This window comes from Podarcis cretensis (genome assembly GCF_951804945.1).
Source record: "Podarcis cretensis genome assembly, chromosome: 10".
NCBI classification, from domain to species: domain Eukaryota; kingdom Metazoa; phylum Chordata; class Lepidosauria; order Squamata; family Lacertidae; genus Podarcis; species Podarcis cretensis.
In genome coordinates, this window is record NC_137179.1 from 54,788,588 (window position 1) to 54,811,568 (window position 22,981).

Here is a 22,981-nt window from a genome sequence, read left to right on the forward strand (position 1 = left end):
AGTCTGGCTGGTGCTGAGTTTCTTTAACAGAAGTGGACACCAATATGAAGGAAAATGGATTTGAAGGTGGCATACACCAGGATTGCAATCACCAATTCTTTCTTCATTTACCTTGGCCATATGCAGGGAGAAAAAGGCATGGATAGTCTAATCACAGGAAGAGTTTTAAAGCACACATCAGGTGACTTGACCCTGCATACCCCATTGTGGATGGCTTACTCTAGAATCAATCAAGATTAAAAGCATGTTGAGGACAAGCATAAATGATTCAACATTGAGAAAAACTACATTTCCAGCTATGTATTGTTATTTGTATCCCAGATTTTATGTGTAATCTCAGTGCCATTTTAGATACTAGTATAAAGAGACATGATCTATTTATGCTGTTTAGTGCTACAGTTGAAAGATCAGCCTCAAAATTTTGCCATTTTCTTAGGCCCAAACTATCCTGTGCAGCAGACCCACATCTTTTAAAAGCAGATGAACACCAGTAATGTATAAAGTGGAAAATGAGGATGTAATTTAAAAGGTCATAAGGGTGTGTGATTGTGGAGAGAGGAGGCGGAACTTTTTGCCTGCCAATGAAGTTAGGAGTTGTCTGGATGTCAAGCTGCCACCCTATTTCCCTCACCTACTCACCTTCTGTAATTCCAGATGTTTGGGTGGTAGTCAGTGGTGAGAAGTATTCAGCACATGGTCATATATTATTACTTAGTTGTGGTGCACCAGAGATTTTTCACCCTAGAGATTTTTGCCCTACAGGTGCAAAAATCTTCCTAGAGATTTTTGCCCTACAGGTGCTTTACTATCCTGTTGCTGCCAGGCATATACATTTTTATGTTCCCAAACGTTTTAGATGCAGTTTTAATTTTGCTAACTATTTTATTATTTTGTGGCTTTTAGTTTGCTGTATTTTTTGTATTTTCATGTTATTTTGTGAACTGCCCTGGGAATATAATTGAAAGGTGGCATAAATATTCTTATAACAAACCAAATTGTGAAGTTCCTGCCTTCCTTGCCATAATTGAGGAACTGCAACCAGACTTGCAACAATTTGTTGGTATCTTCTCCTTCGCACTCTTCCTTGCATTCACGCTATCATTCTGAATGGTTAATGGACCTCACCATTATAAAAAATAAAGCAGTGCAAGCAGATCCTTCCTGAAACACCTGAAACAAAGACTGATTAATTGAAACATTGGTATGTTTATAATTAGGAGGAAAATCTTATTCCTCATGAGAGCTGAGCCTTGGCGGCTCAGATCTGAAGCACAGGACAAGGGAGTGGGTGCAAGATCTGAGCCAAATGGAGCCAAACTCTAATATGGAAATGTGGGGGCCTTGTCTGTCATAGAAATTCAGCCAATGGAATTTCTCTCTTTTCAGAATTTCTCTACTCCACTGAGTAGATTATGTACTATTCAGTCACTAGCTGCATTTGCCTTTGTATGATGATGCTAACAGGAGTCAGTAATATCTGCAAAGCTTGAGAGACAGCAGCCCATAATACACACAGTTGAGTCATCATGTAACTTACTGTAAATGTTTCTGAGTTCTGATTTGAGTTGGAGCTTTTTTGAGTTTGGAGAACTGCAACAAGTAAAGTGATGCAGCTGTCTTTTAATTTTATTTCTCCTGCTCACCCCCATTCCCCTTTGGTTAGAGAGGCTTCCCACTTGTGTTGCAGTTGCCTAAAAGTGCCACTCAGGACTCATAGATCTGTAACCTGTTGTGAACTAAAAGTATTCTAGAACAGTGGTTCCCAACTGGTGGTCCACGGATCCCAGGGGGTCCACGTAATCCACTCAAGGTGTCTGTGGCACCGTTCACATAACAAAAACTACCATAAAGGTATCAAAAAAATCAAAAGCAGGGGATCCATGGCTTGGATTTTATAAAACAGTGGGTCCACAGTACTTGGCTAACTGGGGACCACTGTCCTAGAAGGTACATTTATAGCACAATCTTATACATGTTTACTCAGTTGTGTTCAGTGGTGCTTTTTCCCTAATAAGTATGTTTAAGATTTCTAACTGAGTGAGGTTACTATTTATTGTTTAATAATACTGTACAGAGAATGATAGATAAGTGAACAAAGTGATTTTCTAAGGATGTTTTGCTGCATATCAACTCCAAATTGGGTTGTAACTTGAGGTTGGTAAGTGTGAAATGAATATAGCAGTCACACAGTCTCTTACATGGGCAGATATGCTTTGGAAAGAGGTACTTTTTATGAGAGAAAGCTATGACATTTTTGCTATTGTGCTCCAATAGAAATAACAGTAAATCAACACTGCTAAAATATCGAGTTTCACAATTACTCTAATTTTTCCAGATTTTGTGCCACCTTTTACTGGTAACTGCTTTTAATGTTATGAGTAATTGGATTCCCCCTCCTGCCCCTCTTAACGGCTGAAAAAGTTGCTAAGATTTTTCGTATTTATTAAATGCTACAGTTTTGAGTGATGAGTAATACCCTTTGAGACAATAGTGTCTTGTATTATCATCTTATGTTACATTGTTCTTCTTGCTTCTAACACAACTATGAATTTATTAGTATCAGCCAAGAAAATGCAAGATTTCCCGACAAGCTTAAGTGTAAATGTCGCAAGGACATACTTCTGCATTCAGTTTCTTGTGCATAATTTCAGTTAAGATGATTAATGCCCATGTGGCGGTGACACATGCATATTCTTCTGAAGTCAAAGCCTAAACGACGTTAGTGACATTGGCTTTTACCTCATACTATCCTGGTCTGCCTAGTACAGCAGTTTCCGATCTAGGATTCTTTTCCAGTCAGAACTTTGAACCGAGTGATGCAGAATGGGCAAATGCAACAGAGTTGATATTTCCTTTGATGTTTCTGCTGCAGTCAATGCAATGCTAAAAAGGCAAACAGCTTTTTACTTTGAAATATGACATGGCTCTTTATCATAGAATTGTAGATTTGGAAGGGACCCCAAGAGTCATCTAGTCCAGCCCCCAGCAATGCAGGAATCCTGCCCGCAGCCATTCCTAGGTGGGCTCGAACCACCAGCCTTCTGGTTAACAGCCAGATGCACTGATCCATTGCACCACAGAGACCACCTGCCATGCAACCTTGAAAGAAAGATCTGTCATCAATCACAGCTCTTCAGGGCACACGTACCGGTACATTGTTTAATTGAACTGCAATACATATCTAAGGGGATGCGGGTGGCGCTATGGGTAAAACCTCAGTGCCTAGGACTTGCCGATTGCATGGTCGGCGGTTCGAATCCCCGCGGCAGGGTGCGCTCCCGTCGTTCGGTCCCAGTGCCTGCCAACGTAGCAGTTCGAAAGCACCCCCAGGTGCAAGTAGATAAATAGGGACCGCTTACCAGCGGGAAGGTAAACGGCATTTCCGTGTGCTGCGCTGGCTCGCCAGATGCAGCTGTCACGCTGGCCACGTGACCCGGAAGTGTCTGCGTACAGCGCTGGCTCCCGGCCTATAGAGTGAGATGAGCGCACAAGCCTAGAGTCTGGCAAGGCTGGCCCGTACAGGCAGGGGTACCTTTACCTTTTTATACATATCTAAAGGTTGGCCATGAAAGTATCTAAAATGAACTTCCTAAATTCAAAATGTTTATGCAAAACTTGCTTTCCTTTTAATTATGTTTGCCAATTCTAAAATAGTGCAGATTGGGGGTATTTGTGTAATCGCTGAAGTATGTAGGCTGGAAAGTACTTCAAAAGTTGGCCACATAAAGCTATCTGGAATTGCTTTATTAAATAAGATTTTGTTCATATGACAGGAGTGTTTTTTTAAAAAAAATTAGATATATGAAAGTAACATTTTTCTGTGTATCAGAAATCTTCAGTTTCTATGCATGTATATGTGTGTGTGTGTGTGTATATATATATATGTGTGTGTGTGTGTGTGTGTGTGTGTGTGTATAGGGTGAATCTTTTAAAAGGGGCCCCATGGAACATGTGTACTGTGTATCCATGGGGCCTCTTTTAAAGGACTCACCCTGTATATACATGCATATATGACACGACTAAACGACTAAACAGCAACATCCTTGCATGCATATACACACACACACACAGAGTGTATCTGTGCAGCATGACTCACCCTTTCTTGTGATTCTGGCCAAAGTACTTTGGAGTTTAAGTTTTCAAATGGACTGTGAAGAACTTTGAAGGTTCAAAGTTTTTAATTGCACATAACTCCAGTCCTTTCCAATAGCACAGAGCCAGTCCTGTGTTACAGAGGGAACATGATTGTTGCACTTTTGAGGTTTCATCCCATGTGATCAGTGATGTTGGAATGAGGGAGATCTCACAGAAGAGCCAAACAGTGGGGTTGCTTGCCATACTAACATGTCTTGCCCATGTGACCAACACTTTATAAGACCAGCAGGTTGGCCTTTTGGTGCTTCTCTCAACAGAGGATGTAAGAAATGAGAGGGCATCTAGTAAGGCCTTCTCAGTATCAGCTTCAACACTTTGGAATGACCTCTTTATGGCGGTGTGCCTTGCACCATCATTCCTTTAATTTAGTACACAGATATGGAACTATAGGTATTACAGAATTACAGTATAGCTGGAACTTCTGCTGGCCTGCTGATACTATTGCTGATATTTTAGTTTGCTGTTTAAATGTTTTATATGCATGCATTTTTTAAAAAAATTGTGGTACACCCTATGACCATTTTGTAAATGCTGGTACAGAAATCCTTAATTAAGTATACAAAATAATACTTGAAAATGATATCATTTTTACAGTAGGTGGCAAAGCTGTTTAACAATAGCAACAACTAAGGACTCAGCTATACAGCTACAAATAAAACATTTTAAGTGTGTTTTAAGTGCAATATGCAATGTGACACTAGATGGCGATGGTGAGCCTTATGGAAAATTCAATGTATTTTTAAAAATGCTTTTTTAAAAAAACGTTTTCAGAACATTTTTTTATGTGTGTGTGTAGATTCTACATAAAACTCACCCTCTCAGTTAGACTACAAAAAAGAGAAAAGAATGGAGAACAATTATTATATAATTTTAGTTATCCTTAATCTCTTTGCTAATACTTAACTCTTGCAGTTTAGCCATGAACAATTTATAAGAGAACAGTTTGGTAAATTCTTGTTGATAAAGCAGCTTGGATAGGAAGGGGTAAATCTTCTTAAATTGCTTATAGTGTAATCCTTTGTTGTTGTTTAGAAAAATGTGATAGAGGAAGAACAGCGCTAGGAGAGAGAGAGATCAGAGAACCTTCAAATAACCCAAATATACAAGTAGATACAGAGGACCAGCCTGTCTGGGGGAATTGCACTGGTGATGACCTCATCAGAAGTAAGTATTTCCAGAACTAATTGCTGCTGTTTAGACTTGCCTTTTTAGTGTAATCTTGTAATGACTGTTGATGTAGCTAAATCTGTGTCAAATGCATTTGTGTAGAACTGTAATGTGTGTCAATAGAATTTCTTCTCAGGGATGATTTCTGTCAGTCTTCATCATCAAAGACTACCTAGAGATAAACAAGCTGTTTTTGTGACTTGAGCAAACATGCATTATACCATGTCAGGCAGCGCATCTGTGCAATTATTATTTTAAGATTCCATAATGCTGTTTACCATTAATTCCAAGGAAAGCAAATGCCCTTTGAACAATCTTGAGATTTGTCAGTCTTGTTGTGTGTTAAGGAGAGAGGAGAGTGCCTTCAGATACTCTACAGAAGGCAGTGATTCAAGTTTTCAAGTTATAAATTCAAATTTCATCCAGCCTGATCTCCGTGAGTAGCTAGTCTTTATGGCACCAATTACCTGCTTGTGCATGTCTCCCCCTCATACAGATGGGATAATATAGGGCCAGTCCTATCAAATCCTGCTTGTGGATTTCCCATAGGCATTTGGTTGGCCACTGTGAGAACAGGATGCTGGACCTAGAGGGGGTGTTTGCCTGATCCAGCAGATTCTTATGTTCTTAATTTCCAGGTCTGCAGTGAACAGGGATGTTCACAACAATAAATGGGGGTGTGCAGAAAAGTGCAGTGTATGTAGGAAGTTGTCTTATGCTTAAAATCTTCACTTCTGCATCAGTGGCTTTAGAAGATTGGGATCATAGTTTGCATGTTTCGTGCAGCACGTGTTCTTGATGGGTCTTCCCTAATGGTCTAGTAAAACTGCATTGGAATTAAAAGATATGAGTGTTCCATTGTGTAGAAAATGGAATCAGTCAAAAGTGAACATTTTGGATTGAGGACATACAAAGCAATTATTTGAAAAAAAATAAGAATTGGTACGTAAGACTGATTTGCCAAGGAACTTGCTTTTCTGTGTTGCATTGAACATAATGCGCATCATAATTTTAACATGAGCCTTGCTTTCTGTTTACTGCTGCTTTAATGACTCAATATTTTTTTCTCCTTCCAAATGGATTGTTTATCCACCTACGCAGTTTCAAATATTGCTCTGTTTGTTATAAGTCTTCTTAGCTTTCCCATTGTAAATGTTTCCAGATGTTTCGTTTTTCTTATTATTGTAAAAAAAAAATACAGCAAGATAATAACTTTTTAAAAAAAATATTTATTGAGATTTTTTAAATACAAAATTGCAAAAGTAATAAACAATAAGACATGTATCATAGCATATTTTCAGAGCTTCTTTGGACTCCCTCACGTCCCCCGCTCCCACTTGCATCATTGTAAAACTTTTCCCAGCAATTTATCAACTTATTTAGATTCTTAAATCTCATTCATTTAATTTAGTCTAATCTCCAAAAAAATTATATTTTCCTCAATCTCATTTATCAACCAGATTACGTCTAGTTTAGTGGTGCTCAATTGTTTATGATCTGGCATCCTTCTTAACATCCAATTAAATTACAGTGTTTTTGTAAATAAATCCTAAATTTCTTCCAGTCTTCTTCAACCCTCTCCTCTCCCAGGTCTCGGATTCTGCCGGTCATCTCAGCCAATTCCATATAGTCTATCAGTTGCATCTGCCATTCTTCCAGTGTGGGTAGATCTTGGGTTTTCCAGTGCTTAGCGATGAGTATCCTTGCTGCCGTTGTTGCATACAGGAAAAAAGTTCTATCCTTCTTTATCACCCTCTGGCCGACAATACCCAGGAGGAAGGCCTCTGGTTTCTTGGGGAAAGTATACTTAAATACCTTTTTCAGTTCATTATAAATCATTTCCCAGAAAACCTTCACTCTAGGGCAAGTCCACCAGAGGTGAAAGAATGTTCCTTCAGCTTCTTTACACTTCCAACATTTATTATCAGACACATGGTATATCTTTGCAAGCTTGACTGGGGTCATGTACCATCTATATATCATTTTCATTACATTTTCCTTCAAAGCATTACATGCAGTGAAGTTCAACCCAGTGGTCCACAACCTTTCCCAGTCCTCAAACATAATGTTGTACCCAATATCCTGTGCCCACTTTATCATAGCCGATTTAACCATTTCATCTTGTGTGTTCCATTTTAACAGCAAGCTATACATTCTTGAAAGTACCTTAGTCTTAGGTTCTAACAGTTCTGTTTCCAATTTCGATTTTTCCACCTGGAACCCTAACTTTTTGTCATTTTTAAAAACTTCTTTAATCTGAGCGTAGTGTAACCAGTCTCGCACTTTATCCTTCATTTTCTCCAAGCTCTGCAATTTCCAATTGTCTCCACAGCAAGATAATAACTTTTGGGCAGTTAAACAGCTTAACACTGTCAGGAAATTCTTCTTAATGTTCAGTCTTAATCCTTGTTCTTGTCATTTGGACACCTTGCTTCAGCTTCTACCCTGTGGATCAGGCCTGGGGAGTTTTGTTCGGCCTGAGAGCTACATTCTTTCATAAGCAGCTTTCCAGGGGCTGCATAGCACTGACAGGCAAAGTGAGAAGCAAAAATGGATATGACACTTGCCTTCCACAGTAGGATACATTCCAGCCTCACAAAGGTCCATGATTCTATCCCACTTCTCCTTCCAGGTATTAGCAAGAAGAGGCATCATCAATGTTCATGAGCATGTTCCATCTAGGCAAAAGCACTTAAGATGGACACAGAGACCTGGGAGAGGGTACATGACCTAAGGAGAACCCTGACTGAGGGCCAAACAGAGACCTGAAGAGCTGCTTTTGACCTTGTGGCCTGAGATTCCTCGCCCTTTCCATAGAGGAGCAGAAAATAAATAGGGCCCATCATGTATGTGACAGCCCTTCAGATATTTGAAGATGACTGTTACATCTCCTCTTAGTTGTCTCTTCTCCAGGCTTCATGTATTTAATTCATTCAACGATTCCTTCTTTGTGTTTTCTTTAAAATTGACATTTTCCTAGTAAATTAAGAGAAGTTAAAAATTAAAAAATGAGAAGTAAACTTAGAGTTGTATCCATAATGCAAGTAAGCATACTATTGTCACATCATGCCTTGCTATTTTCACCATTCAAAGTGCAATGTTACGCAGCCAATCATTTCAGCTTTTAATTTGAGCACCTTTAGGATCTTATGAGACATTTTCCTTGAAAAGAGAAGCTGTCTGATTCCATTGTCACCATTCACATAAGAACATAGCCTATTCTGCCAAATTCCACCAATATACTTGTTTTTCCATTATTTTTCTTTGTTTGAATGACACACATTACTGCAAAATTACCACAGTAGGAGTTAATTCAGCACAATTTGTTCGATATTCTATAGCAATAAGCAATAGAAGTTGAAGGAGCAATAGACATGGGTCTTGTAGACTTGTTCAGATTTAATCTTCCTGTTGCTCAAACAGGACTTCAGCTTTGTGATATTTAAGAAAACAAGAAGCATCTCCCATATATTCAAACTGTCATGAATAATTGATTAATAATAATCCAGTTCTCAAGATTAAATAGCCTATTATATGCTGAAGTTTTACAGATAGAAAGGTCACTGCCATCCATCATTTCAGCTTCAAATTTATCCTCTTCTTCACTAAACATCCACCTTGTTCTTTCTGGAAAGGGGTATTTTTATCCATATTGGAGGGAGTGGGGAGGATAAACTTCTGGGATATGTTGTGTACTATTCAGTAAGTGGAGAAATTTGGTAAACCCAAGCCATAAAAAATGTAAAACAAGCACCTTTCAAGGTAATGCACTAATGTACTAAAATAAAAATAAATAAAAATCCCCCACAGTGCTAGAGAAACTGAAGTGGTGGTTTTTTCAGTGTCCGCATTAGAGAATTGTTCTCTGAGGGGATCATCATTTAGGACTGATTCACATGATCAGTCATATCAGATAATACAGTGGTGCCCCGCAAGACAAATGCCTCACAAGACGGAAAACTCGCTAGACGAAAGAGTTTTCCGTTTTGGAGGTGCTTCGCAAAACGAATTTCCTATGGGCTTGCTTTGCAAGACGAAAATGTCTTGCGAGTTCCTGTGGGGTTTTTTTCCTCCCCCCCCCTTTTTCTAAGCCGCTTATCTGCTTATCCGATAAGCCGCTAAACCGCTAATAGCGCTAATCCGCTAAGCCGTCAATGGGCTTGCTTCGCAAGACGAAAAAACCGCTAGACGAAGAGAATCGCGGAACGGATTCTTTTCGTCTTGCGAGGCACCACTGTACCTTGCTTGTGTGAAATCTCTATTGCATTCTCAGCTCTTAGGTGGAGTTTCCTTATTGGGTTAGTTTACACTGAGGCCCAACAGAAAATATACTGAAAGCTACTTTGTGCCAAAGTTATTTATCCAGTCAGATGATGTGATAGCTTTCAAAGAGTGATTTTAATAATGTACAGGACTTTCATTGCTCAATTACACGATGTTTTATATAATGGGGTGTTTCCAGCTACCCCACCCCTTATAAGACGCTTCTGCAACATCATGGGAGGGGTCTTTCTAGGACTAAGGTGAAACCGTGAAGCTCCCTTGTTATTTTTGCTATTGGATGCTGCATGTTTTATTAATCTTGTTAAATTTATAGTATTTAAATGTGCTTTTTTGTATGGCTGTTATATTTGCTATTGTTTTGCTTGTTATTTTGAAATTATTTTTGTAGTGTTGGTTTGAAATGTATTCCTGTTTTCTTTGTTGTAAGCTTCTTTGAGTGTGATTTTGTGTGTGTGAAAAAGTGGCATACAAATTGACTGACTGACTGACTGAATGAATGAATGAATATTTTCAGACTGGAGCCAGCGCTTGAATGAGAAAGAACTGCCAGTGTTATCAAGCTTTGTATTAAGAATTACCCATATATACTGAACTTAAATCTAAGAAAAGGACACGAGGCTACTATCTTCTAATTGTTCAAAAAGTGTTGGTCATATTAATAGCGATGATTCTAAAGAGGACTAAATCTACAGGCAGTGTGTTATCTGGGGGAATGACTTTGCTTTCCTGCCTAAGACTGATGTTTGCTATTTTTATTATGTATGAACAATCTGATGTTCGTTTGCCTGGGTGCAGGGTCCAGTGAGCAGAGTGGGATTTGCCTGTTAGTAGACATGCACACAATTATGCTGCATGTTCAGTCATTAATCCAAAAAGTTTTAGGTAATGTGAACCCCAAGTTGGAAGATCATTATCTTAACAAGGGAAAGTCCTAATTATTTGTCACTGTCCTTTCCTTGTTAATCTCTCCATAACTCCAATCAGCAACTAAAGTTAAAGTACATAAAGCAGTATATTGTTTGAAGCGAATATTACTTAAATCGCTCCCCGCCCCGTAGCTGTAATGCATCCTTATGAACCTACCAGAAATAAAGCTGCATTTTATGTTAAGATGTATGTTTCCATTTGATTCCAGTATATTTCAAAGAAGCTTGCCTGTGTATAGCATACAAAAAAAAAAAAGAACCTGCCCACACCTTTCCTGAAATAATACTGTGGAGTAAGTGAACTGGCATTGTGATAGTCTGCAATTTTCTAGAATAATGATATATTCAATTAACCATATTTAGCATTTGAAACACAAAATAAGATACTTTGCCAAATTATAAAGGCGTAAGATGGTTTAAAATGTTAGCCATCTCCAAAAGAATCAGTCCTTCAGTAGCACAAGATATTTTAAACAAAAATGGTGTGGTAAATACTCACAGATACATTTTACTACCATCTACAGTGGTACCTCAGGTTACATACGCTTCAGGTTACATACGCTTCAGGTTACAGACTCTGCTAACCCAGAAATAGTGCTTCAGGTTAAGAACTTTGCTTCAGGATGAGAACAGAAATCGTGCTCCAGTGGCGCGGCGGCAACAGGAGGCCCCATTAGCTAAAGTAGTGCTTCAGGTTAAGAACAGTTTCAGGTTAAGTATGGACCTCCGGAATGAATTAAGTACTTAACCTGAGGTACCACTGTATATGAGAATAGTGCTCTCTTCGAGTCTATATAAGTTATATATCTGAATGGAATAGCTTTGTATTTGTGTGCTCTGCAGGTTGTCCTTGAATGTAAAGGTAAAGGTAAAGGTACGTGACCGACTCTGGGGTTACACCCCCATCTCACTTAAGAGGCCGGGGGCCAGCACTGTCCGAAGACACTTCCAGGTCACGTGGCCAGCGTGACGAAGCTGCCGTTTACCTTCCCGCTATAAAGCGGTACCTATTTATCTGCTTGCACTTAAGGGTGCTTTCGAACTGCTAGGTGGGCAGGAGCTGGGACCAAACAACGGGAGCTCACCCCGCCGCGGGGATTTGAACCGCCAACCATACGATCGGCAAGTCCTAGGTGCTGAGGTTTTACCCACAACGCCACCCGTGTCCCGTCCTTGAACGTAACTATGAACAAAAGCAGCCTTGCCTACATCTGTGTACCAAGGGTAACTAGAATGGGTAGTGGCTGCATAGCTATTTAATTCAGTTTTCAGATATAAGTCTACACTTAATAGTGGTATATAGATAGTGACAGACTCTCACATATATAGGTTTTGCATTTCACTTTCCTTGGAACCACACTGAACCTGGCTGGAGATCTACCAGAATTTGACTGTGTTGTTATGCATCTGGAGGTTTGGGAAATGTTGTAGACCTTGCCAAATAGATATGGAGGCCTCTTGCATGACAGGACTTGATGTCACTGTGTCAAGTTGGGGCAGGAGGCTCCAGTGCATGAATATACAGCCTGTTGTGTATCTAAAGACTGCAAATTTTTAGTGAGTGGAATTCAGCTATGAGAAAGATTCCAGAGATGCACCTCTGGAATTGCCAATGAATTCATTTATTCAGTACTAATACTATACTGGAGTGGAATCCAGTAATTTTGTCCACTTCTGACTTTAGAAGGTGGTATTAGTCCATGAGGCCTTTTTTCTGGCACTTCTTTCAGGGCTGGAGACTGTTTTTAAGAACATTTATAGTTAGTATCAGTTGGAGCTGTGTTATGGTTTAAATTTAAAATGTAGAGATATTGTGGTTAAGAGTTGCCTCATAAGGATGTAAGGAGGAGGATAGCAGACCTGGTTTCTTTCACTTTTGTGGTGAGCTGAGTAATTATATTTTGCTTAGGGCAAGAGAGTTGGAACTGCTGCTACTTATAATTTGTACTTGGAAATGCAGGCATATATTGCATATTATGTGTGGCTTTAAGTCTTTTCCTTTTTGAGCTAGAGGGAGTTCAGTATGTGTGAAGTGTACTTCACTTAGAAATATTCACAACTTGAGCTGTGTCCCTGTGCTATAAATATACCACAGTTCACTTATAAAGCCCTGAAAACAATGGGACTAATGCTTCTCTGCCGTGGTACACGGAGTGCGGCAGTATCCCATCAAGATTGCTATGGGGAATGGGAGCTTGTGTGACTCAATGGAGGGGAGAAGACAAGGCTGGATGTGAATTGTAGAAGACACATAATAGCTTGATATGGAGTGTGAGGATTTGTGTGTGTGTACGCGTGCGCATGTACATACATACACACACACATACACAATGGAACTGGGGTGGAGCTATGTTCTATGTGAAAATACTTGCATACATAGGCACTGCAGTTAAGAACACTCCAATTACAGTCGTACCTGTGAAGTCGGGTGGAATGCATTCCGGAAGTCCGTTTGACTTCCAAAACTTTCGGAAACCAAAGCACAGCTTCTCATTGGTTGCAGGAAGCTCCTGCAGCCAATCGGAAGCCGCAGAAGTCCCGTCAGTCGTTCGGGTTCCAAAGAACATTCGCAAACCTGAACACTCACTTCCCGGTTTGCAGCGTTCGGGAGCCGAAACGTCCAAGTACCTAGGCGTTCGGGATCCAAGGTATGACTGTATTCGATTTTAAAAAATAAAATAGAATTATTATTCTTTTAATTGCTTCACCAGTAGATTCTTCTCCATGAAGTTTGGAAGGGGAAAGGAAAGGAAAGTTATTGAATAAAAATAAGAAAATATTTGCACATGGTTGTAGCAACTGTGTGTGTTAAACATTTTTCCATGTACAAAGTGTTTTTGAAAAATAACCAAATTTCATACAAAAACATTGGTTATGTTGGAAATATTTGTAAATGTGGTGTACGCTAAATAAGCTCTAACAGGACAATGTTGTTTTGTTCTATACATTTCTGAAAGGGGGAGGAGCATTTTTAATTGAAGTATTCTGTTGTCTTTTGTAAAAATAAAAATGCTGCATGTATTTTATCATGGCATATCTTTACAATGTTCAAAATAAAGCAAAAAGCTCTGCTGATATTTGGTGCCCATTCAGTTAATTCCACAAGATAAGGACTTCTGAGTAACTCTGGCCTCCGCTATATTGAAACTATGGGAGCATAATGATTTCATAGAGATTTATATCTTCTTCTGTGAACTGAGAGGAGGATCAGAATTTTAACTTGCTTGAGGGAAAAAATAGCATGGATAATTTCATCCCATTATGGCTGTCTTTGCCATCTCCTTTGTGAATGTTCTTTTACAAATTTACAAGAGCAAGATGACTGGTGTTTTTCTTTTCTTTCTCAATTTTGAAACCTTGTGGTCACTGCTTATAAGGGACATGAAACTCTAGTAAGAAAAATGCTTTAACCATTTGGGGGGGGGGGGAGAGAGAGAGAGAGAGAGAGAGGAGTTGAAAAACCAGTATTGTACCTAAAGTGTTTGGCACTGATTTCAAATAAGCTATACTTGACTTCCTTTTAGGTAAGAAAGTGTATAAGTTTTTAGGAAAGTTTATCTTTGCAATCCATGGTCAAGAGTACTCTTAGGAATTATTTTAGTAGTATTGTTAGAATATATTTCATGTCATAAATATAAATATTGTGTCCTAAGTTCTTTGTATTAAATAATACAGCACTAAGTCATAATTTTGCCAGAAATATAGTAGTGCACCCAACATTGCAGTTCCATAGGCACTGCAGACTTCCATGCATGCAGTGGAACCCCATTGTCCTCTCCTGTCATCTCCAGCCCCCTATGTAACCTCAAAATCAGCTGTAGAGAAGGACCATTTGAAGCAGATTTTGGGGGTGCACAGAGAAAACAGAGCACTGTTGTATGAGTGGAACACAACAGGTTGGATATAACCCTTTACTAAATTTGAATCATCTGCTTATGGCAAGTAAATATAAAAATATTAATTTCATCCTTCATCTTGCTGATCATGGAACAAGCAGAGGTATCCTCCTCTGTGGCCAGCATGGGACCCAACTGGTCTGGTGGAAAAACAACACCGCCTCCTGCTAGCCTGCACACCTAACCATATATAAAAAATTCTACCTGCCTACATGGACTTCCTTATCACCTATGGATAATTAAAGTTTTAGAAGACTGATTTATTTGATGTGGTTTGCCAGCAACAATTAAAAGCCTACACCCTCCCCAGACATGTTTATGAAAGTGATGCCAATTGTGGCTAGCCATGGCTGCCCCTGCTGCCCCCACAGCTGTAAGGGCACCATTTTGACCATCCATGTGTTAGTCTCCCTTTGTCAGTGTCAGGAGGTGGCAATGCAGAAAATATGTGATGTGGCTCCACATCACTATCCTGGAAGCCTCACAGAAAAACGAATGATAACGAGTTAATAATGCAGTCCCTTCTGAACAAGCACCAAGCTGCTGGAACCTTTGATAGCATTTCTGGCATGTCCAGTGTTGTTTGCGGTACTTGTGAGTAATGGTCTAGTAGGTATAGTATTTTGGCATTATAAACCTAAAGCACTGTCATAAAACAAATTAACTGAGAAAACAAAAAATAAAGGAACATGTTCTGGTATGTAAAGAGGAAACTGAATGGGAAAAAACCCTTAGAGGAATAACCACCTGCCTTGCCCTGAGACCTCATAAATTTTTATGTGACAGAAAACAAAACACCCTTGATAATGTGATTAATGAAGGTGTAAGATGCTGATCAAGAATACTAATGCATAAAATGTTAGGGAGACTATAAATTAGCGTTATAAAATGTTGATCACTGTTGTAATTGGTCATAAAATTAGTGGTTCCAGTTAAGTGCTATGAAAATGTACAAAACTAGAGGTACAAATACAGTGATTTCTTCCCCATCATCTGGTAACACAACTTTAGTATTCATTACTGGCATTTCATAGCTTGCCATGAAGAGAACGCCCAACTCACACATGGGCTTATTGTGGCCACTCTTTCTTGAAGCTAAATGGCTACTAAGATTACATTTCAGATATTATTTTCCTGTTGGTAATACAAGGGCTGAATCCTAAACTTCCATTCTGTTTTCAGAAAGTTCCTGGCAAAATGGTTGTGTGCTGGTTGAGAATTTCATTTATACTAGATTGGGATAAAATGGCCTGAGGAGACCACCTGGGCCTTATGTCTCTTAGGCCCTTGTGCATCATTCCTGGAACTGGCTAGTAGGTAGAAGCCATAGACGGGCCAAGTGTAAGCATACCATAGAATTGGTGAGCCTTTATATATCACCCAGTCCAACCCATGCTTGAAACAGTAAATTCAGAGCTAGAACAAAGGGGATGGAAAATGATAATGGTTGTGGGGGAAAGAGACAGATGGGAAGGAAGGGAGGTAAAATAACAAAACAAAACAAAAGCAAAGAAAAAGACAGGAAGGCTGGGGAAATGAGAGAGAGTAATGCAGAGAGTAAGAAAAGAGGGGGATACAGTCATACCTCATGTTACGTTCTTTCAGGTTACGTCCCACGGCAACCCGGAAGTACCGGAAAGGGTTACTTCCGGGTTTCACCGCTCACGCATGTGCAGACATGCAAAATGACATCACGTGCATGTGCAGAAGCGGTGAAACGCAACCCTCACGTGTGCAGACGCACCGCTGCAGGTTGCGTTCTTTTTATGTTGCAAATGGGCCTACGGAACAGATCCCGTTCGCAACCAGAGGTACCACTGTATAAGGTGATCTTATGTTTCAGTGTATTACACAACACCCATTTCTTCTCAAAACTGATTGCAGATAAGTGATTTGGTGAAACTAATTATGTTATCAAAATGCAAGTTTTTGGGGTGCAGAACCCAGTTTCCTAGACTGCATTTGAGCAGAACCCCAGATAAACTTCTGGGGCACCTGCTTAAGTTATAATGGCTAGTACATGTAAAGGGGATATGTAAACATCTGTCTTTTTGCCCTTGGAATATCTGCCTGCTTTTAACACTTTCTCTTTCTATTTGAATTTTTTTAAAAAAAAATAAAAATTGTCCAGTAGCACCTTAGAGACCAACTAAGGTGCCAGTGGACAATTTTTTAATTTTTTAATTTATTTCAACTGCATCAGACCAACACGGCTACCTACCTGAATCTCTATATTTGATTATTTTTATTAGAAAACCATGCACCAGAATATGCAGAATAATAACTACCTTTACCTATAGCCCCAATGAAACTTTATTTTTCCTTGGGTTCCAATTTGTACTATGAAAGCATCAAGTTTGTTTTAACTTCCATCACATTTGATATTTGTTTAGAAGTACAGATAGCTTTTGCAGTGGAGAGTTGAAATTCTTCTGGCTTAAGGATCTCAGCACAAAGGGTGTGTTCTTGGGATGCCTTGCAAAAATGCTTTAAGTAGAGTGAGAACAATGGTATGAAATATCCTTTTTGCATCCTGTAAGTGGAGATCTGGGCTGTCTTAGCGAGGAATTTTCAGTAAACCTTCTGGAAAAAAAATCGACTTGCAATTTTGCTGGAGTATTTCTTCACAAAGGAAATCCTGTTTCATAATGATGTATTTCTTGTAAAACATGAGGAGGTTCCAAAGAAATAGTTGATGGCTGATAGTTGGTACTTTAGTTTCTTTGTAAAGTCAGCATGGTATTAAAAATTCAGCATGAAAAATTGATTTTAAAAAGATGGATTGTACCTTGATCATTTCTTGTTGTTTAGTTAATGTATGCCTTCTGTGATGTAGAAGGTGCAGTATATGCTACTTATTTCTTAGGAAATATTCAAAAATAATTGCTGACAAAAGCCACTTTACAGGTTGACTCAGAGGTATATCTTGCAACTTGAATGTTAATATTCCAGATGGTTGTGCATAGCTACCCAGTAAAGAATTGAAAGGAGGCTAGTCAGAGTTCGTAAAAGTTTGCATTGTTATTGATACTGTATCTTTATGGCTTAATACAGACATTTTGAAAAACCAAAATGGAGGACCTGTTTCAGAATATGTATAATACAAATTTAGGCTAACTTACAGAACACTGGAAACATTTGAAAACCTGACAAACTCTCCTCAAACTAGTGGTTGCATAGATTTGGCTGGCAATTCTTCTACAATGAATGTATTTGATACTATATAGTCCATATCGTCTAAGGTGTTGATGGATTTTTAGCATGGCACAGGAAATAAAGAAATGACTTCCTGATTCAAACATAACTTTTACCCTCCATAGTATATTAGAAATCCAGCTTGACAAAATATTTCACAGTTCTAAGTATCAAGTCCAATTAATGCTTTAAGGGGATAAATGAAAAATTCAGACTAATACTAACCTAATAGATTCCCTCCCATTTCCTTTGCACGTTCATCCAAGGGAGCCCTATGTTCTGCTATCAAAAAACAATACATTTTCCAACTGTAGCCCTTGCATGAAACGAAATTGCATGTGGATACTATATTGATTTTGAAAGGAGCATGGTAATTTGTATTTCATTTTGAACATTGCTTATGGGATGCTGTGTGGAGCAAATCCCAATATAGTTATTTTCATAGCAGATTCCTGTAATAGATGATCGTACCAATAGTCCGTCCTAACATGTTCATGCACACACACATGCACACACACATGCACACACACACAAAACATATATATTAAGGGCACCGTCTGTCTTGAGAGACAGTGGAGTGTGCCTTTGGGGTTGAAGTCAAACCACTGTGTTAGCAGCACCAAAGTCACATCTCTGGGGCTGGAGATCCTGGGCTGCCCAGACAGCCAGACTCCAAGCCTGCGATACGAGGATGATGATGATGATAAATAAAGAAAAAAAAAGAAATTTTTATTTATACCCCACCCTTCCCAGTTTAAAAACCAGGCTCAGGGTGGCTAACAGCAAATATAAAACACTGATTAAAATGTGACTTAAAAACAACATAAAATGCAGCATCAATATCAATAAAATTCAAATATTCAGATATCATGGGGGGGGGGGACCCAGTCAGTAGACATCAAATAATCACTAGGGCTAACTGGCCAAGTTGGTCCTACTAGGGCCAGCAAGGAGACCAGGGAAGAATTTAAATGTGGGGTCCCAGAAAGGGTTTCTTCATAGAAGAGGAAAGGGGAAAAGGGAATAGAGGATCAGGCTAATTCAGATTGAAGGCCAGGCGGAATAGCTCTGTCTTACAGGCCCTGAGGAAGGAGCTCAAGTCCTTCAGGGCCCTAGTCTCGTGGGACAGAGCATTCCACCAGGTCAGAGCCATCACTGAAAAAGCCCTGGCCGTAGTAGAGTATAGTCTGGCTTCCTTAGGGACCTTTAAGAAAGAGTACTTGGCACACTCAAAACAATAACTGTGTAAATGTTTATTATTATTCTGTTATTATTCTGATGGATAGAGTGCTTGTTAATTGTTTTTATATTGTATATCTAGGTATCTCAAATTCTTCATGGAACATTTTAATTTTATTCAATATGTAAAAAAAACTAATTTGCATATTCAAAATTTAAGTAGCTTTTCTGAAATAAATAACACAAACATTGCACACATATTTCCAACTTCGCAGGTATAAATTATTTAAATCAAACTCAAAATAACCCACATAAATTAAGCATGTCATTGTTTGAACATACTTGTTTGATTATTGCATTGCATTGCTCATTTTTTTGCACTTGTGCCCTCATATATTGAAAACTGAATTCTGCCCATGGTGCATTTCACAGTCCTTATAGCTGTTTATTAATTAGTGTTTGAAAATAGTTTTAATTTGTTTGAAAATTGTGTGTCTGTGTGCAATGAAAAGAAGTCTGTCTATATAAACACAGTTCACAAAATATATTCAAGCGATACTTTTTTGTCAGCTGGAAATTGCAGCAAGTTTGAAATCAGAATAAGAACGTGTGTAATCACTTCGTTCCAAGTCTCCAAAATTTTAGTAATAAATACATGTTAAATTCCAGGAACTATTTTATGCTATCTACTAACCTTACAATTAAATTACTGTGTAAAGTTGGTTAAGTAACACAAAAGTTATTATATTAAGGTGTGCTTTATGAAGAGGCCAATGACAGTACTGCAGTGAAACATGCTAATAGATTATATGCTGTAGCAATATATTGCCTTTTTATTGCTTTTCCACAGGCAGCAGATTCATGTATAGTTATTACTGGCTACATTATCTGCTAGTTTTCTATCAAAAGTGATTCATTCTATTGAATCATTAATCCAATACTTATCATTCTTGGTGAAAATTTTCTAGTATTAACACTGTATAAAAGATTGACCTAAATCCACTGGTTTTGCTGCACTCTAAGAACATTTTAACCATGGAAGAACAGTATTTCTTAAGACAGTTTAAAACTATTCATTGTGGATATTTAACAAGGTAGCATTCTATGTTGTGAGATACACACACACACACACACACACACACACACGAGTTGGTGACCAATGCCATCCTGGATTTAAGCTGCTGAATGTTCATAAATCTAGTACTGGAAATATTGATGTGTATTGAATTAGTTACTGAATAACAAGAATAAAATTTTGCTCATACATAGTGCAAAATGGGGGCTTTTGTAGCAGCACATGGTCTGTTTAGAATGATATAACAGACACTGAATGTTCACATATCAAACAAAATGCCATCTTTCTGTAGAAAAGAGGTGTCAAAAAGTTTCTTTGTACCTTTAACGCATGTGATTATGTAGTACAAAATGCAGAGTTTGTAAAATTTCTTGAATATACAGGCAAAAAATGAATAATTCAAAACAACTCATAAGTTCTACATTCTATTGTGTCTTTTATAACGTAGGCAGGAGATAGCATTGTGTTCCCAGTAGAGCTGAATTTGCACAAGTTACACCTCTGAAAATGCCAGATGGTCTATGGTCTACTTTTCAGAGCTGTCACATATGTAAAGATTTGAAAAAAAGAAAAGAAAGACAGCTGAATGAGAGCAGCGGATCATTAAAGGGAGAGTGAAAGTCCCTGGGTATCACTGTGTTTTAAGAAAGCATTGTGTCGTTCCCCGCATTACGCTTTTCTTTTCTTTAAGATATACACAACCTTTAAAAATAAGGTAAAAACATTGCTGTTTTAAACTGAATGGTTGTGGCTTAATCTTAAAACTGTCAAATGCTTTTTATTCTTTATACTAGAATGCAGTCATATGGTTCCTAATTGGTTTCAAGTGTATTTTAACCATAAGATTCAAGTCTCCCCAGTGAAAAATTATCAATAAAGTTAAAATAAATTTAAATTGGTATAACTAATACATTTGGGGGTTTTATTCACTTTTGATTTGACCTACATATCATATGTGAATACTCTAAAGCCAGTCAGCTAAAAAGTTGTATGTTAATGTTACTGAAATAAGAGTACTTTGGGAGCAGAATTTATCTCTTGATCCTAGTAAAAATAATAAAATGAAAGTAAAACAAATAACTTTGCATGGCTAGACTTCCCCAAGACTTCGTATTGCCCATTAATTGGGAAAATAGGCCTGATGTTTTAAGACAGAGGAGATGATCATGTGTCATGTTTTGTAATATGATATTGAAATGTAAACAATTGCAAACAACCATTTCCAATTCTGCTAGATTCTAAAGGTCATAACTGTCAATTCTAATAACTTTGTCATTTAGATTTACAGAATTCTTCCTATGTTCTCTCTTCTTATTTATTGACAAAGGATAACATATTTCCCAACAGCTGACAATTGGTGAAGCATAACATTTTATACCTAAGAATTCCAAATAATGCATCTACTTGCCAGACTGTTAAGTGGCAAGATACTTCCACATCCCAGAGATGAGTACCTCTTTATCAATACCTACATAGGGTGAAAATGGAACAAGATCAAATTAGTCTTGCATAGAAATGGGGAATGTTGAGTTTTATGCCAGTGGTTCGGATAAGTTGTCTCTGCCTATGCACTTAAAGGGAGTATTCTGTATAAAAGCTATTGCATTTTAAGTTCCTACTACCACCTTTGGGGATTTCCTTTTGTCAGTGAATTGCAAGAGTACTTGTGATCACTGGAGGTACTTGAAATGAATTTATACTTCTATGATTGAGTGGAGCTTTGGTGTTGTGTCTTTAATTCTAAAAGGCTGGGTCGACCCAAAAGGTTTGAATTAAATAATAAGTTATCAGCCTTGCTTATAAGAGCAAGAGAGTGTGTGCTGCTTTTTTAAAAAGAGAAAGAAACTTCCTGCCTGACCACACATATCTAGTTAGCCATGAGGCCTGAGAGAAAGACAGAACTATAGAGCTTCACTGTTTTTTAGCTTAGAGGCATGTCCTGTTTCCCATAAGCAACCAGGCAAATGTTTATTTGCAGGTCTGGTTATTCTGACAAATATTATTTTTTCCTTTTCCAATGTTTTAACTAAGGTCATTTTGACATACAGTGGTATAAATGAGGCTTTTATGTTTTCAGTAATATGCGTGTGTGCTTGTGCACTAGAAGCAGAGGGTCACTGTGATCAGCTATTGTTTTTGTCCTTATGGTGGTTTTCTTCTCTTGAAAAATCAAAGGCTGCTATTACTAGGAGGATGTTGGGCAACATGGAGTTCCTATAATCCCTGTTTCCTGTCAGAAGTACCATTCATTGTTTTTTAATTGATTTCCCACCACCCCTTACAAAATCCCACCATTTGACTCAGGGGTAGGGTCAGCAATGGACAGTGTGGTGTGACTTATCTGACCTTTCTCTTGCCTGAGTCAGGCGCACCAACTCTGTGAGGCCGAGGTGTTTTTGCCCCCCTTCATATCTGTTGCAGGGGAGTCAGGGACAAAGGAGACCAATATACAAGCGACAGTGCAAGTCTCTTTTTCATATGTCACGAGCCTGTTCCACATAAGTTCTTATATACTACTGATATACAGTGGTACCTTGGTTTAAGAACAGTCCGGTTTACAAAATATTTGGTTTACGAACTCCGCAAAACCAGAAGTACAGTGGTACCTCGGGTTACAGACGCTTCAGGTTACAGACTTCGCTAACCCATAAATAGTACCTGAGGTTAAGAACGTTGCTTCAGGATGAGAACAGAAATCGTGCAGCGGCAGCGGGAGGCCCCATTAGCTAAAGTGGTGCTTCAGGTTAAGAACAGTTTCAGGTTAAGAACGGACCTCCAGAACGAATTAAGTTCTTAACCCGAGGTACCACTGTAGTGTCCCGGTTTGCGAACTTTACCTCGGTCTAAGAATGGAATCTGAACGGTGGAAGGGCACTGGCGGCGGGAGGCTTCATAAGGGAAAGTGCGCCTCGGTTTAAGAACGGTTTCAGTTTAAGAACGGACTTGCAGAACGGGTTAAGTTCGTAAACCGAGGTACCACTGTATATATTTTTTCTACTGGTATGTACCGAATTTTTCCATCTATAAGACGCCCCCATGTATAAGATACCTCCTATTTCGGGGGACTCCAATTTAAGAAAATGGGGGGAGATACTATCCGTGTA

The 22,981-nt window shown here is 38.6% G+C and overlaps 1 protein-coding gene across 1 annotated transcript in view; it reads left to right on the forward strand.

Annotated features, from left to right (window-relative positions):
* MDFIC (MyoD family inhibitor domain containing) overlaps positions 1-22,981 on the forward strand; it is a 43,186-nt gene that overhangs the window by 4,226 nt on the left and 15,979 nt on the right. The window contains exon 4 of the mRNA XM_079994458.1: positions 5,188-5,319. Coding sequence (XP_079850584.1) covers positions 5,188-5,319 — 132 coding nt within the window. The remainder of the gene's footprint in view (positions 1-5,187; positions 5,320-22,981) is intronic.